The 17,564-nt window shown below is 53.0% G+C and overlaps 1 protein-coding gene and 1 long non-coding RNA gene across 4 annotated transcripts; one reads left to right on the top strand and one right to left on the bottom strand.

The window, feature by feature from the left end:
- Window positions 1-10,623: 10,623 nt before the first annotated feature.
- On the bottom strand, window positions 10,624-14,426 carry TPPP3 (tubulin polymerization promoting protein family member 3). Of its 3 annotated transcripts, none has more exons than XM_053952725.1 (4): window positions 14,345-14,426; window positions 12,989-13,180; window positions 11,791-11,944; window positions 10,624-11,533 (listed from the first exon to the last, which is right to left on the bottom strand). In XM_053952725.1, the coding sequence occupies exons 2-4, from the start codon at window positions 13,174-13,176 to the stop codon at window positions 11,345-11,347; spliced, it is 531 nt and encodes a 176-aa protein (XP_053808700.1). In that variant the 5' UTR covers window positions 13,177-13,180; window positions 14,345-14,426; the 3' UTR covers window positions 10,624-11,344. The 3 variants fall into 3 exon arrangements, with proteins under 3 accessions (XP_053808700.1, XP_053808702.1, XP_053808699.1); XM_053952727.1 differs by lacking the exon at window positions 14,345-14,426 and adding an exon at window positions 13,919-14,316 and having other exon boundaries at window positions 12,989-13,354; XM_053952724.1 differs by lacking the exon at window positions 14,345-14,426 and adding an exon at window positions 13,811-13,966 and having other exon boundaries at window positions 12,989-13,354.
- Window positions 14,427-14,558: 132 nt separating this feature from the next.
- LOC128793498 (uncharacterized) lies at window positions 14,559-16,036 on the top strand. The gene is made up of 3 exons (XR_008432818.1): window positions 14,559-14,665; window positions 15,546-15,622; window positions 15,956-16,036. It is a non-coding gene; the product is annotated as an uncharacterized LOC128793498 (long non-coding RNA).
- The last annotated feature ends 1,528 nt before the right edge of the window (window positions 16,037-17,564 follow it).

Below are 17,564 nucleotides of genomic sequence, written 5' to 3' on the forward strand. Positions count from 1 at the left end.
AGCACTGAGAGGAGCAGTTGTCCCTGGGGTGTTTCTAAATACCCCCTCAGAGTTCGGGGAACAGGTTGAAGTAACATTTCTCTGACCAAACCTAACCCAGCAGATTATTGGGGTGAGGCTGATGGTGCCTGTCATTTTAAACACTGAAAATTACACAAACAATTTTTTCCCCCTATTGCATATCTGGCACCCAAACAATGAGAAAAAAAATGGTTTTATTGGCATAAGTAGAAATCTTTCCATTGCCAATCTTGTCTTCCACAGAATGAGCTACATGTCAGAAATCCCAGATTAGATGATGCATTTTTGAGAAGGTGCAACCAGAATAAATGAGCTCCTAAACCAGAGGTCTTTCCCTGAAATGTTTGTCAGAATTGGAATTTTCAATACTTTTTCCAGCCTTTCTACAAGATAAGTGACATTGTCTGTCCCTTCTTTCTTTTTTTTCTCCCCCTTTAACTAACCAGGGATAGATAAAGTCTGATACTGAAAAGCAGGACTCCCACTCTGCTCTGTGACACTCATGACACGCCTCACAAGGAAAACTCATCGTGGCATTTTCCACAGTGAATCCCCTAAAGTGGGTAGATGGATTCAGTGGACTGTTTGGAAATCCACCCTTCCCAGGAGCACCATTATCTCTGCTAGTAATGGCCATGGTGCTTGGCCCCTGCTTTGTACTCCCAACAATTCCCAAACATAGCTTGGCCATGCAGGTGTTAGAACTATAAAATCTTGGAATGGGTTGGAAGAAACCTTAAAGACCATCTCGTTCAGCCCCTCTGCCATGGGCAGTGACACCTTCCACTGGACCAGGTTGCTCCAAGCCCTGGAGCATCCTTGGCCTGGCCTTAGGCACTCACAGGAATGGGGAATGCAAGAATTCTAGTTTAGTGGAATGTGGGATAGTCACAGGACACTGGTGTTTTAAGCCATCTCAATTTCTGGTGATTGATAGATTTTATAGACCTAATAGATTGCTGTGCCTGTGAAAGGAGAGTGTCCTCTCCTGTAAGCTCCCTGAGTTCTCCTGACCACTGCAGTTTTGGAAAGCATTTTTCAGCCTTAGAGCAGGGACACCAGCAGAGGGGGCAGATGGAGTGTTTTTCAGCTGGACTAATCTGACTTTGCTGATCCTGCCCTTAAAAAACTCAGAAATCTGGAGATGTGCAGATGTTGCACAAATCTGTGATCACAAACTGGTTTGGGTTGGAAAAGGCTTTTAAAATCATCTTGCTCCATCCCTCTGCCATGGACAGGGACACTTTAGAATAGATCAGGTGCTCCAAGCCTGGTCCAGCCTGGCCTTGAACACTTCCAGGGATGGGGAATGCAGGAATTCTAGTTCAGTGGGATGTGTTCCTGGCCATACCTCAACAGGGCCATGGTAAATGTCATGGTGCACATTTGTTAATGCAGTAACAGACTACTGAGTTTGCTGCTCTTCCTCTCCCAGCCTTTGGAGAGGGAACATCTTTAAACACTGCCTAAAAAGAAGGAAAAAATAAACAAAGGGATGATATTAAATGCAAAATGTTAATATTTGATGTTACAAATATTGAGCAGCATAACATTTTTGAGACAATTCCATTTTAAAAGAATGAAACTGGAAATCAGAAGAAACTCAGAGTTTAGATAAAACTTGGAGGAAATGCAGATATTAATGTTTGAAAGTAGACTTTTCATCCAGCCAGGATGTACAGACTCACCCTTCACTGGCACAAGACAAAATTACACTTTAATGAAAATAAAAAATACTTACAGCTGTATAGCAAATAAAAATCTTTGTGAGAGATACCCATTTAGTATTTTCATTTATACAGATACAGAGTGTAGGGGAGGAGGAAGAGCTGTCACTTTCCTGTTGCACATGACAGTAAATTCAGTGGTGTCCCATTAGAATGAATTTATTTTCAGGCCAACTGAACCTCCTCACAGAGCAGTAGAAAGGGCAGCACCACCTTTTCCAGATTAAAACATTTGTATTCAATAAGATGGGGCAATATAAAATTGTCCTCAAACACAGCAGCTGCTTTTTTTAACTGTAGTTAATTAAAAATTAAACCATAAAAGAGCTCTTATGGGAAGGTCAAGCATGAAATTTGGAACAGTTTCTGTGCTCACCAACCAGGGCAGAGGAGTTGAATGTGACTTTTATTTGGATACCTATCAGGAGCAATGATAAAATTTCACACAAACTCTGTGATGTCCTTCTGCAAACAATATTATCTAAGAATGAAAAAAAGTATGGAAAAACAACATAGAAAGTCCCACTTTGCCTGCAAGAAAGGCTTCAGCTGCAAAATTAATGCTCATAGGATAAATTCAACAGAGCTGAGAAGAGGTAACTTTGAGGTCTGCGTGTAAAAATGAAGGTGCCTAAACACAAAACTGCGTCGGTCAATAAATGATTTATGGTTATCAGACTTACCCTGTGCAGGAGCTGCTTTCCACATCAGAGATTCAGGAGACAGAGTGACTTTTAGGAATTGAGAAATACCATTCACTGACATTAAAATTAATTAACTCTTCTTCTGCAGATCCCACAACGCTCTCTGGTTCATCCACACAGAAAACACTGAGGGGAAAGAACAAACCTGTAAATTCTAGAACAGCCTGATGTCTGGAATGTTTTTAGGCTATTTCTCATACAAATGGCCACACAAAAGGGGGTCAAAAGCATGTCTGGAAAAGGATGGGGGTGGGGAGGGGAGGGAAACCCTCTGTAAATGGATGCAAGAATTAAAATCAGTAGCTTCCAGAGACAGCTTGTAGCTCCAGACTGCACTGATAATCAAAGATGATGTGGTGAAAAAGACTTTATATAGATAATCACATCAACTTCTTATTGCTGATACTGTTCAAGCAAGAAAGATGAAAAATTTTAAGAAAAACAACTGGATAGTAAAATCTTGGTATTTCTGAGGCTCAATCCAATTTTAGGGGACAGTAGAAGAAAGCACTACCAAAACACCCTCATGGCACCATTGCTCCAAAGAAAGTACTCCCAGACATTCCTGAGGAATTCAGGCAGCTGAGGCTCTGTTTGATGGGCAGCAGTGCCCAGCAGCTCCCCCTGCACAAAGGGGTCTCACCCCTGCTCCCAGCCATGGCTTGTGCTGTGCCGTGCCATGCTGTGCCATCAGGCCTGGAGGAAGGAGCAGGGCTGTAATTTATTTAAAAGCCAATTAACACACTGCTCACGTGGCAGATCTCTTTAATTAGATGCTGTTTGTGTCATTTCTCTTAGAACAGGGAACAGGTGAGAAGCAAGACCCAAAGAATAAAAAAAAAAACCAAGAAAACCTGGAATATGGCAGCTAATAAATTAACTAATCAATTTGATCATGTGGGATTTTCAGTTAAAAAAACCTAAAGAGGGCTTTAGAACAAACATATAGGAGTGCTCATCAATACTTTATTAATATTTTATTAATATACATTAATATTTTATTATTTAAATATTTAAACAGTTTTTCAGAATAGTTTTTTTAACTTCCTCTGGAGATAAGGTCAAGAGCATTGGTATGAATACAGGCTAACCCATCCCTTAATATCTATATTTTATATTAGTTAATAATTTATACTTTAAATATTAATATCTGAATAAATCTATACGATAACAACTGCAATTCTGGGTCAGTGCCACACCTCAGGGATGGGTGTACATGTCTTGAATGTTGTCTTAGGTTTACCATTATACTGGAAGTCTCAGCTGACATAAAGATAATTAATTTGATTTTTTTATTAATAAGCTTTCCAGACAGTGGTTTGCAGGCTGGCTTTTGTGTCAGGTTTATGATTTTGGAGTCACTGGTGTGTTTGACATTCTCTGCTGATCAACTTGACTCCAAAGAACATTAATATAAAAGAGCTGTTGGATGCTTTTAGATGGCAGATCTGATAGGGATGATGGAAGAAGGGCAGCCAGATGGTGTTTTAGGATAAGGGGGAAATGTTTTCAGAAAAAAAAATAAAACCTAAAATAAGGATATTTTTATTATCCCATTGATAGATAAGCACTGCATGAACAAGTGGCTGGTCGCTGCTGCTCTCTCCAGCCTGTGCAGTGTGAACCCACTGACACTTCCGTGCTTTGGGAGGGGACAGATCCCGTGTTCAGACGGTGCCTGTGGAGTTTTGTGTTTCCTGTGGCTTTCCTGGAGTTTTGTGCCCGTGGCTGTGTTTCAGCTCCGTGTCTGACCCCGCTGTGGCCGCACAGAGGAGCTCCCGATTCCCGGGAAAACATCGCAACCGCCCCCGGCTCCTTGTTCTTCTCAAAGCTCCGTCTCAGTGGAGCAAGAAATCCTTGCTGGATTTATGAGGGCGGAGGGATGGACCTCAATGGACAGGAGCCTCGCTGGGTTTTGTAATTTACCTTAAAATCTACTGGGTAATAATCCCAAGAAAATGATGTTACATGACTGTCCAAAGACAGGCTAAACGTGTAGCAATAACATGAACAGGAGGATGCTGAGCTTTTCCCTCCTCTGCTCCATACCCTCCTGCTCCTGACATGCATAAGGCAGGGGTAACACTGCAGATGCTGCAGGGAAGTGTTTAAACCCAAAGCAAAAATCTGTTTCCAATTAGGTCTTAAAAAAAAAAAAAAAAATCCATAGAAACTTTTCTGTTTAGAATTGTTTCCTGACATCACCTGAGCTTCCTGCCAAAACTCCACATTATCTTTGTGTGTTTCAGATTTTACTGCTTGTTTAAGGTTTTGGTTTTTTGGTTTTTTTTTTTTTTTTTTGCACACCTATGCAGGAATGCTTGGAAAAAGTTTTTTTTTCTTTAGAAGTGTGTTTGAGACAAATACTTCAAAGCAGTGACATAAGGGTTTGCTTAAACTCACACCATGTTACATTCATGGACATTCATCCATTCCGAAGGCTCAGCAGCACCACTGGAAAGGCTCCCAGGGACTTACCAGACATGGGGAAAACTGTACAGAAGTGATTCATTTCTTGTAACATTTATGACCCTTTGTGATTCTGGGGATTTGGGGTTTGTTTTCTTATGTCTTGTCTCATCCCAAAGGGATTATCAGATTCAGTAGCTGGATGAAAGGCTTTGGGGGAACCATGTAGCAGCTTCCACCCTACCAGAGATGGATCAGACTGCTGGTTCCAGCCACTGCATCTCCAGGAATCAAACACCCACGGAGTAAAGAAAAACAGAAGGATCCTTCAGAGCCTCCAGGGCATCCAGAAAATGGATGTGATTGATAAAGCTCATGATGGCTGATGTGATTTATAAAGCTCATGAGAACTGATACAGAGCAACCACACATGTGGTGCCAGAGCCAGATGTGCCCTATTGGCATTTTCCAGGAGCTTGGAGTCACGGTACAGCAAGAATGGAGTTACTCCAAGGAAGCCGGAGCATCATAGGATACCTGGGCTGCTGAAGGACCAAAACAAGCTTTTTTACAAACAGAATGTGCAGCCTCTCACAGGCTGCCGTGTGTAGCCTCCAGCTGCTGGATCCCACAGTCCCCTTTGTCCCTCAGAACAGCCCAGCCTGATAGAAAATGTTCAGAAAGCAGCACCTGTAAGCTCACCCACCCTTCTGCCTGTGTTGCCTTCTGATGAGTTGTTTTGGAAAAATGTCCGAGTTGCCGGGTGTTATTTCCAAGGCTGGAAGTGAAACAATTGGCTAAACTACAGGAGCCCAGGGCTGCTCTGCGGACAGGCAGAGGTGTGGGCTGGTCACAGCAGGGGCCAGCTCACCTGTCACGGCAGGACGTGGGACCTGAGTCCCAGCAGAATTCCTCCAGTCGTGTCTGCTTCTTGTAATGCCCCCCACTGCTGGCAAATGCATGGATTTGGACACAACAGAGAGCTATTTTGGGGACCATTAACACACATTAGGGCCTTAATGAGGCTGGAACTGGTCACAGACTTCTAAGCCAAGTCATGAAAATGCCAGTTCAGTGAGCAGCACATCAGGAATATTCTGTGTCTGACGAAACCTTTTTTTTTAGGAAAATATCTTAGGTCAAAAGGAGAGAGAGGAGACCTGATTGCCCTTTGCAATCACAGAGCTCCACTGATGTGCTTCCAGCTGTCTTAGCACACGCTGTTGATCTCTTGGAACAGCTTCTATCAGTTATTAACGACTGTCAGCAATCTCTGCATGACATCTTGAAATGAATCTTGGCTGTAGCTGCAGGTCTTCAAACACAGAGCTCAGGGCTACAGGCTTAGAGCTCCAAGTACAAATGTTTTAAAACGTCATTTTGAATAAATGGAAATCAGCCTGGAGAAGAGAGGAGGAGACCTTAGAGCACCTTCCAGTCCCTAAAGGAGCTCCAAAAGAGTTGGAGGGAGACTTTGGACAAAGGCATGGAGTGACAGGACAAGGAGGAATGGCTTCACACTGACAGAGGGCAGGGTTAGATCGGATATTGGGAAGAAATTCTTCCCTGTGGGGGTGGGCAGGCCTTGGCACAGCGTGCCCAGAGAAGCTGTGACTGCCCCTGGATCACTGGAAGTGTCCAAGGCCAGGTTGGAGAGGGCTTGGAGCAGCCTGGGACAGTGGAAGGTGTCCCTGCCCATGGCAGGGAGTTGGAACTAAAGGATCTTTGAGATCCCTTCTAGTCCCAGACATTCTATAGCTCCATGATGAAACCAGTGTATCAGATTTGGAAAAATATCCTTGCAGCAGGTGCCCTCTCCCAAATGCCTGCTTATCATTTAATCTTTTTTCTGCAACAATCTTGCCTGGGTCTTTACTATCCACAAACCATCCTGCTGCAGCAGCTGACTAAAGAGAGCAGCCACACTGTTCCCAAAACACCTCTTCCAGCTGAGAAATGCAGCAGTCATGGGAAATGCACCATCATCCCCACTAGGAGGATGTGCAACACACACCTGTGAAGCTGTGCACACAGCTCTGGGTAGTTCTGGAGTTCAGAGCAATTATACAATTGTGCTCTGTACAGGGAACAAAACAGACATTAAATATGGACCACGTTCTGTTTTACCTTGGATGGTATCTCTTGTTGTATTTAAATCTGGTGAATCCTTTTGTTTTCTTTTTCTGCATCTTCCTGCTTCCATCTCCCCCTGTGTTCTCACAACTCTGCTGCAGTTATTACATTAACAAAATGCAGGGATGAGTCCTGGATAATAACATTTTATCTGGAACCATGCCATGCTGGGAAGATGGTAATTTAGTTAATTGAATTCCATCTGAAAGGGTACTGAATCAATATTCCAGCACAGTGCTGGAGCTCGTGGCTGGCACTGAAGCATTGCCTGGAACACACGTGGTCAAACCAATCTCAGAGCACTGAGAGGAGGAGCTTGAATTCGAGTGTTGGGTTTAGGTGATAGAAGCTGCACTCTGAGTCTTGTCTGAACACGATTTACAGCCTTGTCTGTGTATTTTGGAAAACATTGTCCATCAGGCTAACAGTGAAATGGAAAAGTACTGAGGAAGCAGGGCAGGTACAGCTCCACAGGGAAGGTGTTTTGCCTGGCCCAAGACCAAGGACTGCTCTGCCCCAGCACAGTGCCCTCCCAGGAGGGATGTTCCCTGGGGAGCAGATGTTTGGACAACATATGAGCTCTTCTTGGTGATCCTGCACAGGGACAGAAAGGGTAAAACCTCCCTGGGCATACTGGTATCCATTATCTCCCTCTTCTAGGAACTAATCTATATTCTGAGGACCAGAGTGATCCATCCTCATCAGTATTTCTGGTCAAATTGCTCATCCTAGAGAATAATGACCTCTCAGAGAAGCCAGTTCCCTCATCCACAGCACACAACTTGCTGTCAAAGCATGAAGCACATTAGCCATGACCCTAGATGATTTTAGAAGCTCTCTAGGGAAGGGACCTTGAGGCAGAAAACACATTTTACAGCTAAATTAATTACAACCACCCAGCTGATCCTTCTGGGCTACACATCTCAGTGGCAAGGTGGGACATCACCTTGTAAGAGAGTCTGGGTTTGTCTAAAACCCAGAGGAGGTGGCAGTTTCTGGTGGCAGGGCACCACAGGGGACAAGATCTGGCGTTTCTCTCCACTGTGGGAGTGTGGCCAGAGAGTGGCCAAGGGGAAGAGACAAATGGGAAGGAGAAAATATCTTCATGTCTGGAGCTTGGACCAATGCACATAACACAAACACTGGCTGAGACACCTTCCTCCTGCTGGCTCCTCTGCTGCCAGGGAATTACAGGCTGGCTGCAAAGTGTCTGTCTTGGGCTGGTGTGGAGCCAAGCTCAGAGCAGATGCTTGGCCAGAGGAAGGTCATTAGCATGAGGAAATGGCTGCAGGCCCTTTGGTTTGGGCAGTGTCACTTTTCATCACACAGAGTAGATCTGCAACTAATGCTTCAAAGTCTCAGCAGCCTGTGGCACCCCTTCAAGCATCACTGGGGAAAGAGCTGGACCTGCTGGTCCTGTGGACATTTCTTCAGGTTTTGGTCTTCTCAAGTGCTGAGCAACCCAGCTCGGCCTCTCCTTCTCAGTCCTGTGCTCCACTGGCAGCCACTCCAGGAACCTCTGCTTTCCTGCCTACACTGCTCAGGAAAACTGGTGTTTATTCCTTGCACTTATCTGTGTCTCCACCTAGATTTGACTACTTTGAGGAGCTGTGGGATGTAACTGTAATGCAGGTCATGGCCACAGCACTGCAGGTGCTGTTTCTAAAGGGCATTCAGGCATTCCTCCTGCAAGGATGAACGGGGGAGCCTTGGACATGCACCCACAGAGACAGCAACTCTCAGGAGATCATTACACTGGTATTTCGTAAGATTCCCCTTTTTGGTGAAGACCCAGATCAATATCTTACTCTTCCCAGAAAGCTGTTCCCCTCACCTCAGAGGACATGATTTTTTTCAGGCTGATCTGGGGCACTTTGCAGCCAACAGATTCAGCCAGTCTTTACTGGCACAAATTCTCCTGGGGCTGCTTTGGCACAACTGAGATGCCTTTTCCATGCTGGGAACAGGGTGCACTGGAGCTGCCTCCTTGAGAACCAAGAAGGCTGGAGGGGAGAAATTCTGTGTAAACTGTGGAGAAAGCAGTGAAGGACTTGAAGAGGTGCTGGAGTGGGTGAGGAGGAGCATCTTTCTGCAGGGGGTGGCAGCACGTGGGAGGTGTGAGAGCTGTGAGCTGGTACCTGAGCTCTGCAGTGGCTCCACAGGCTGAGAAGAAGCTGCTTCTGTTCAGGATTCAGAGCAGGGGGAGGCTGGCTGATGTAGAGGCTGGCTGATGGAACTGGCTGTCCTGGGAGATCCCTCAGTCCTGCCTTGCATGAGCCATCACCTGAGAACACTGGCATCACCTCAGCAGCAGGGTGGGGAGGCCCTGGCACAGGCTGGCCAGAGAAGTGTGGATGCCCCTTTCCTTGGAAGCATTCACAGCCAGGTTGGACAGGGCTTGGAACAACATGGTATCCCTGCTCATGGTGCCAGGCTTGGAACAAGATGGTCTTTAAGGTACCTTCCATCCCAAATAATTCCAGGATTCTGTGATTCCCAGTCTTGATTTCCCTGTATCAGAAACACATCAACACCTGCAACTCCCCTGCAGAGCTATCCCCGCATGGGAGCTCCTGTGCTCCACAACCAGGTCCTGACCAGGGCCACACACAGGCAGGGGATGAGTCCTGTGGGGCCTGACCTGCTCACCTCTTCCCAAAATAATCTTCCTTTGCCAAGCCTCCAAGGACAGGGCTGAGTCACCTCCACAGACCTCAAGGCATGCAGGGCAGCCTGGCCCTGGGAATTCTGCAGCTCATTTGTGCAGCTGGGCAATGGAGTCAGCAAAGGGTTAAAGTCCCCCGGCCTCTCCCTTCATAAGCAACAATTTTTCAAGAAACTTTGGATGCTCAGAAAGATCCTTTAGGCACAGACAGCCACAAACCCCCTCCAACCCACCCAGAGGAGAAAGGAGAGTTAACATCCCCCAGCCCTCACTCCAGCCTGCCACTGGTACAACCTCTCTGACAATGGGGCTGAATCCAGCCTGGAAGACAACCTCTTCCTTCTCCTGTGTTTCCCAAAGCAGGTGGCTGGGATGCAGAGGTGCAGTGCCTTGGCAGTGAGTGAGCCTGTCCCAGCCTCATGTGTGCCCCTGACACATCCCTCACGTCCTAAGCAGTGCCAGTGCCACAGCTGAGGCACCTGGAAATAACCCCTGTGGGTTATTTAGGGAGCCTGGCTCTGAGTGGATGACCCTGGAGGTGGATATGCAGCAGCAGATCCTGGCACTGCCACCCCAGCAGCACTGCAGCAGGCTCAGCCCATGCCTGGGACCAGGGAAACAGCACCTACACCCAGTTTCATGCACTCGCCGGAGTGACCATCCCATCCCGGAGCTGCCGTCCCATCCTGGAGCCCAGCCTGTTCCCAGGGATCGTTACCAGGAGCTCGTGTGTTTGGTTGCAAACAGAGCAGGAGTGGGAGCCAGGCGCTCGTGTTTGTGTGCCTGCGGTTGCTCAGGCAACTCGGGGCCAGCCAGAAGCTGCCAAAATCCTCGGTGGCCAGGGCCAAGCCCCCGGCACAGCTGCCCTGGGGCGGCGTGGCCGCCTGAGCCCCCTCTGTCCGGCCGGGCGAGCGGCCAGAGGGGCTCCGGCTGCTCGGTGCATGAACACAACCAGAGCGGAGCGTCAGTGCGGACGGGGTTTATTGCAGAGCCGGGTTACAGCGTGGGCCTGCAGCATCCTTTGGTTTGGGCTTCACGGAGGGAGCGGGAGGCCAAGGGGGTTCAGGTCGGAGACCTTTGCAGATGGCCGGGCGACACCAAACTCTCCCGGGGGTGCATCGTGGGGCTGGGCCAGGAGCATTCCGGCGGCTCCGGCACAAACGGCACCGCAGGGTCGGAGCCTCCCGCGGTGCTGGGCAAGCGGCAAAGTCAGGCAGCCTCGAGGTGAGGGCACCGGCGGGGAAGGAAGGAGGCGGCTGTGGTGTAACTGGTGCGGGGTTAAGGCAGGTCCCCGGGAGGGGAGGACAGGCGGCGGTCCCCGGTGGGACAAGGGAGGGTGCCCCAAAAGCCGGGGCTGAGGTAGGGAAGGTCTGGGTGCCGGCGGGGCAGGGGAGCCCTGAGGAGCAGTGCTGTTAGTACGGTGTGGGGCTGGGGCGACAGCACGGGGGACACAGGAAGGGCGAGGGAATCACAGCACAGGGTGGGACGGACGCAGCGCTGGGGCAGAGCTCGCGGCCCGGTGACTTCCCCAGTCCCCCCAGCGCTGGGCAGCGACATCCCGCCAGCCTGGGGCCGGCCCCGGCGCGGCCTCCCGGGCCCCACCTCACGGGCACGTCCCAGGGCTGTGCACCGACCCCACGGCCGGCGCGCAGGGACCGGGGGCGGTGGCGCCACGGGCACCGTCCCTACTTTTTGACTTTGGCGTCGTAGGTGCCCGCGTTCTTGTAGGCACTGACGTAGCCGCTGGTGTCCACGATGTTCTCCCGCCCGCTCTTGCCCTTGCCCTTGCCGCTCTCATCAAAGCGCTCCTTGTGGGAGCCCGTGTACTTGGAGGTGTCCGTCAGCCTCTCCACAGCTCCTACTGTCTTGGCTTTCTGCAGTGGGGAGATGGGACATGGGAGACAAGAAGATGCTCCATCCCCTTCCCACACAAGTTCCATCCCTTGCCCCACACAAGCTCCTGACACCCACAAAGACTCTGCTGTGCCCCCTGTGCCCTATGAAACCCTCAGGTCCCCCCCTCACCCAGGGCCATGGGGTCTCCTAGAAAGCATCTGCACAGAGGGCAGAGCTCCATCCTCCCCTCGTGATGATCACTCCTGTTCCCACAGCCGAGGGGCTCCTCACTCACCGTGACACCCACGTTAATGGGCTCCTTCCCTGCCACCAGCTGGCAGATGGCTTCGTACGCCTCCTCTTTGCTCTTGTCCTTAAACCTCTTGGGGGCCAGCTCCTCCAGCGCCTTCTTGAACTCCTCATAGTTGATGACACGAGCTGTCTTCCCTCTGCAAGAACAAAACTCAGGCTGCCACCAGCATGTCTCTGGGTTATGCCTCCAAAATGGGATGAGGTGCATCAGAGACACCCTGACTTTGTCCTACACCACCCTCGGGTCCCTCACCCACTTCTGAAATTCAGCTACAGCTGAATGGGTTGGGCTGGGCACAGCTGGTGCTGAGCTCCAGGAGCTTTTCAGCCACATGCTGTTGAAGTCCCTGATACCAAACACCAGGGTGCATGGAAGTGCTCTAGGACTTAGTGCTGGTGTCAGGAGAGGAGTGCATCCATTCCCACTGCTCCAGCCTGCCTGGGTTGCCCACCATACTCTCTCCCCTGGCAGGCATCAATCCTCCAGTCAAATTTGGAAGGACACGCACAGAGCATCTCTCCCCTAAGCTCCTGGTCCTCACCTCTGGGCCAGCACAGCAACCTGCTCTCCTGCACCCCAGAAAGCCTCCCAATGCTCAGCTCCACCTGACCCAGCCCAGAAACATGGGAATTCCTGGACAGAGCACAAGGAGGAAGCAGGTTCTCTACCCGTCCTTGTTCCCACACCCTGGTGTGGAGCATGAAGCATCATTGTGTCCTCAGGGACCCTAAAAGCAGTTCCAGGTGCCTTTTAGCCCTTCAAGCTGCCCCTGTGACTGCCGTGGACCAGGGTCCTCTCCAAGCTTGGGCATTGGCTGGCCAGGCCCAGGGAAGGGCCACATCGTATGGGACAACCCTGAGCACCTTCCTCTGCTCCCTGTGGCACTTCTTGAGAGATTGGAACCTGGCAGAGCCAACCAGACCCACCCCAATTCTTGGAGTGGGAGCAGGGGCACAATCTCTGCACCAAATCTGAGCCTCCCACCCCCAAGTTTGGGTTGATTTATTATTAGGTCTTGCAGAAGCAGCCACATGTCCCACCTGAAGGTGGGACACTGCAGGACAGCACCCGCAGCTCCGTGACAAGCGGGATGGACAGCCTGGGCACACAGCAGGGGTAGCACAGCTTTGTGGAGACCCCCACACCCTGCCCATACTGCAAAGGCATCCAAGTCACTTACTTCACCTTGGAGAAGACAATGTCCACGTCGGTGCTGGTGACGCTTTTGCCGTCGGTGACTTTGCAGTCTTTGCACAGCTTGGCCCAGTTCTTCCCGTTCATCTCCTGCCCCGTCGCCTTGGTGTCGCCGTAGATGGCGAATTTGCGGAAGCTCTCTTCCAGGGATGCCATCTCAGCATTCCCGGCCATGGGGCTGCAGGACAGGGGGCAGATGGGCCCAGCACCACCCAGGCTCTTGCTGGCTGCACGGCAGAGCTCAGCTGGCTGCTTGAAGGCCCTCGAGGGCAACAGGAGGAGGAGGAGGAGGAGGAGGAGGAAGGCTGGCAAGGGTGGAGGCTCTGCAGCAGGATCGGGGTGTTGGCAGCACCTGTGGGCGTGGGGTGAGGGCTGACAGCAGGCTCAGATGAGCCCCGAGGCCGAAAGCCAAGAACGTGTCTTGGGGAATGGAGGCTCCTGGTCGAGAGCTGTCAGCAGCGAGGCTGTCGGCTCCGGGGCTGGCAGGGAGTGAGTGCATCAGCCTGTCCCCTCGGGAGTGCTCTCCGGGAATGACGCAATGCGTCCGCCTTCCTCCCGCTCGCACAACAGGAGAACCGGCACCGCCGCCTGCCTTCAGCCCCACCTCTCCCCTGCCTCCATCCCCCTGTGTGGAGCTGGCAGCACCCCAGCCCTGTGACCTGCCCCCAGGGCCGGGCCAAGCGTGATGCCCTGCAGGGTGACAAGTAGCCAACAAGTCTCTGAAGCCTGTGGCGGCACTGCTGCTGCTGCCCCATCCCCGCTTGCCATCGCCTCGCCAGCCTCGCCCTGGAGGCTCAGCATCCCTCACCACGCGCCGAGTACCCCCAGCATCTCAGCCAGGGCTGGGCACGGCCATACTCCGGGGAGCTCCAGTACCCAGGGGGTTCTCCAGCACCCCGAGGTGCAGAGCGGGTACCTCACCCGATGGGTGCCGGGGCAAGAGAGGCTGGGATGTGGCCCCGGAGCCTCGGCGAGGGACGGGGAGTGGTCCCTAAGACCGTCGCTAGGGAGGATGGGCGTTGCCTGGCGACCGTCACTAGGGAAGATGGGCGTCGCCTGGCGACCGTCGCTAGGGAGGCGCGGCGGGGCGGGGATGCCGCCGGTCGCCTCCCGGCCTCGTTCTCCCGCGGGCTCCCGCCGCCCCGGGTCCGCACGGCTCCGCAGCGCCAGCCCGGGCTCTCCCCGCCCGCCTGGGAGGTCACTGCCGGCGGCTGCGGGATGCCGGGGCAGCGACGACCCCCGCCCAGCCTCCCCCTGGGTTTTCTCCCTCCCCGTGCAGTGGCCCGGGACGGGCACCGGAGGGGCCGCGGGTGCGGGGAGTCCCGGTCGCTCGGTCACTCACCTCCCGGTCACTCGCTCACCTCCCGGCGCCGCGCTCTGAGGCGGGCGGGGGCGGCCGCCGCCGCCTGTTTAAGGCGCCGCCATGGCGACGGGAGGGGCCGGGCCGCCCCCGCCCGCCTCCCCCGGGCCGCGGCACGGCGGGAGCGCCCTCGGGGCGGGGAGACGGAGCCCGGGCAGCGGACCCGGACCACCTCTGGGATTCTCCACCACCCCATGAAGCCTCTCTGCTTTCCCACGAGACCTTACCGGCACCTGACCGGTCTTTCCTACACCCCACAAGGTCTCTCCATCGCCCTACAAAGCCCCAGAGCTGTCCCACAAGGTCTGTTTAGCACCCCCCGAGGCCCCACCATAAACCCACAAGGTCACTCCACCACCCCTTCAGCACAGGCTCCCCCTGGCACCCCGGCTGTGCTTTACCCTACAGCCCTTGCCCCTGCCCCACACGGTCACCATGGCTCCCATAGAAGAACTTGGGGGGTGACATCACGGACCAAGGCCTCTGCCCAGGCTGAGGAGGCAATGCCAACCCCTCTGGTGTGTCAGGGACTGTGGTGAGCACCTGTGGCCCAGTGAGACACCCTTGGAGCAGCCACATGCCAGCACTGCCCACCCTGGCAGCCTGGAGCATGACCACACGCAGGGCTCCCAGTGGGTGCTGCGAGCTGAGGCAGTACCCAAATATTGTGGTTGTCATGGAGCCCCAACACAACCCACGTCTCTTACTCGCTGCCTCACCTCAGCTGTTTGCCCACAGCCCGCTTTGATCCCAGTGCCCTGCTGGCATGGCTCGGGGGGTGCAGGCCATCGTGGGTGATCAGCTGCAGCACCAGCAGGAGCTGTGCACAGCCAGGACACACAGTGTGTGATTTGCTGCTGCCTTGGGGGTTCTGCGGACAAATCAGCAGCTTTGGGAACCAGGAAGTGGCTCAAACATCAGTCTTTAGCTGTGGTTTGTCTGCCCTGGTCCCTGTGCAGAGAAGCCACAGGTTAAGAACAAACACGGGTGTTCCCATGGCTGAGCTGTCTCAGGGCATTAGTTCTGCTTGTGCACCCAGAGCATTTTGCTGTGGGGCACAGCCCCAGTGACAACCTCCTCCACTTGGCTGAGGGGTACCTGTTCTCTCCTAGGACACTGTTGACAGTTATTGACTGGACAAAGCCACGAGCAACCCACTCACACTGATTCTCTCTTGGATTAGGGTCTGGAGGCCTTCAGAGGTTACCACCAGCCAGCTCTGGGAGTTTGGGATCACTAACTTTACCTTTCACTTCAGAGGTGAGTGCCAGGGTTCTGGCCTGGCACTCACCCAGGGTGAGTGCCTGGGGCAGAGGCCCCAGGTGTGTCACAGCCCCTGGCCACTTTGCATAGGCCCAGCTGGTCAGACACATGAAGGACCCCACTTTATTATGCCCCCCAACCAACCCTGTGGCCCCTCCATCGGGGGCTCCACAGGAGCTGCCCTTTCACAGCCCAGCCAGAGGCGGGGTGGCAAGGACAACCTGGAGGGGACAGTCCAGAGTGGGAAGGGCAAGTGTGGAGGCTCACCTGATGCCAGAGTTCAGGCAGATCTCACCAAGTGTTTTCCCTCTCTCTGGTTTGTCCTGGTAGAGTTCAGACATGGCCAGAGAGCCTGGGAGCTACATGGAGGAGGTGGCACCAGGAGGACTCTCCTGATCACACATTCTTCCTGCTCCTCATACAATATGAGACCAGGTTCCAAAGTGCAGAAGGTCAGAGCTGACAGTGCCTGGCTGTGAAGTGGGAATTTCAACCAGCCTCTCTGCAGGCCAGCAAGGACCCAGGGGTGTCATCCCACCTGCAGAAGGTGGGGAGGAGCTGTAAACTCTCTGTTTTAAGGGCAAGGGAATAACTACTGCCACATAGAGGAGGGTGGTTAAGTCTTGATGAAGGTACAGCCTTATCCTTAGCTTGCCCTGCAGCTCCTCACTAAAGCAGGTGTCTGGCTCTGCTTCCAGCTGACAGCTCCAGACAGGAACCAAGTAATATCAGCTGGAGTATCCAGCAGGATTTGGCACCTGTGGGCAGCCTGGGAGCCTGGATCCTCCGAGCTAGCAGCAAGTGGAGGAGGTCTTGGACATGTGGGCAGCTCTTCTGTAGGTGCTTCAACTGGTCCTGGGGCTGCAGAGCCCAAGGAGCCAAGCAAAGGCACACGGGGAGAGCCGGGTAAGGGGGGCGCTGAGCCACGACTGGTGAGTTGCCCACGGGGTCGGGTTGAGCAGGTCAGATTTCAGTTCCTAAGGGCTGGGGTTTGTTGTGCGTTTGTTGTCACCATGACAGCCCTGTTGGGATGGAGCGTGGTCCTTGGCCGGCTCCTGCCGTTCCTCATGCAGCCCGGAAAAGGAAGCCCGGAGGAGGCTGTGACTTGGTCCACAGCCCACGGGACGGGCAGGAATTGAGAGGGAGGTTGCACAGGTCCTGTGATGTGATGTGATGTGATGTGGTGGAGGACCGTGCACACGGCTCAGTGCTCAGCTCGCCGGGGGCCTTTCCCTTCCAATCAAGGTCAGGATGTTCCCAGGCTGTCTCCTGCCCCAGGGACATAATGAGCCGAATACTCCAGCGCTCACCCCAGACACACCGAGGTTCACACACAGCTGCATCCCCGAAGTGCAGCTTCGGCTGCTGGGCTGCTTCCTGCTGAGACTGTGTCCCTCTCCCCACCCTCACGCAGAGTTCGGAGTGCTGTGACTGCTCCGGGCGCAGCTCAGAGCTTGCACGAGGGCACAAAGCACAAGCTCTGAACACCCTCTGTGCTCACTCCCATCCTCTTTGCCCCTCGCTTCCCCCGAGGCTGGGCACCGCAGCCTCCCGGGACTCATCCCATTTCAGGAATGAGTCTCTGGCTCGGCCGTGTCTGGGGTGGGATGAGGTTATGCGGGAACGCCGCTTCTCTAGCGCGAGTTGCTACAAAACAGAGGGAAGTGTTTCGGAGGTTGTGCAATATGTACACGGTCACCCCAGCAACAGCGTGTCCACAAGGCTTTAGCGGGGCTTAGCAGCGGCTGCTGAGCGGCGCGATTGGGGACCGGGCCCTGCTGTGTCCGTGCCGGGTGTGCCACCGAGCACGAGCTGCGGTCGTGCCACGCACGACACCGGGCACGGGAGCCGGGGGAAAGCTCCATCCTCTGGCAGGAACTTCCTTTTGCCCACCCTGCAACTCAAGGCAGCTCACTGAGATGTTCTCAGGACGTGTCAA

The sequence above is a fragment of the Vidua chalybeata genome, chromosome 11 (genome assembly GCF_026979565.1).
Source record: "Vidua chalybeata isolate OUT-0048 chromosome 11, bVidCha1 merged haplotype, whole genome shotgun sequence".
In the NCBI taxonomy this organism is placed as follows: Eukaryota; Metazoa; Chordata; class Aves; order Passeriformes; family Viduidae; genus Vidua; species Vidua chalybeata.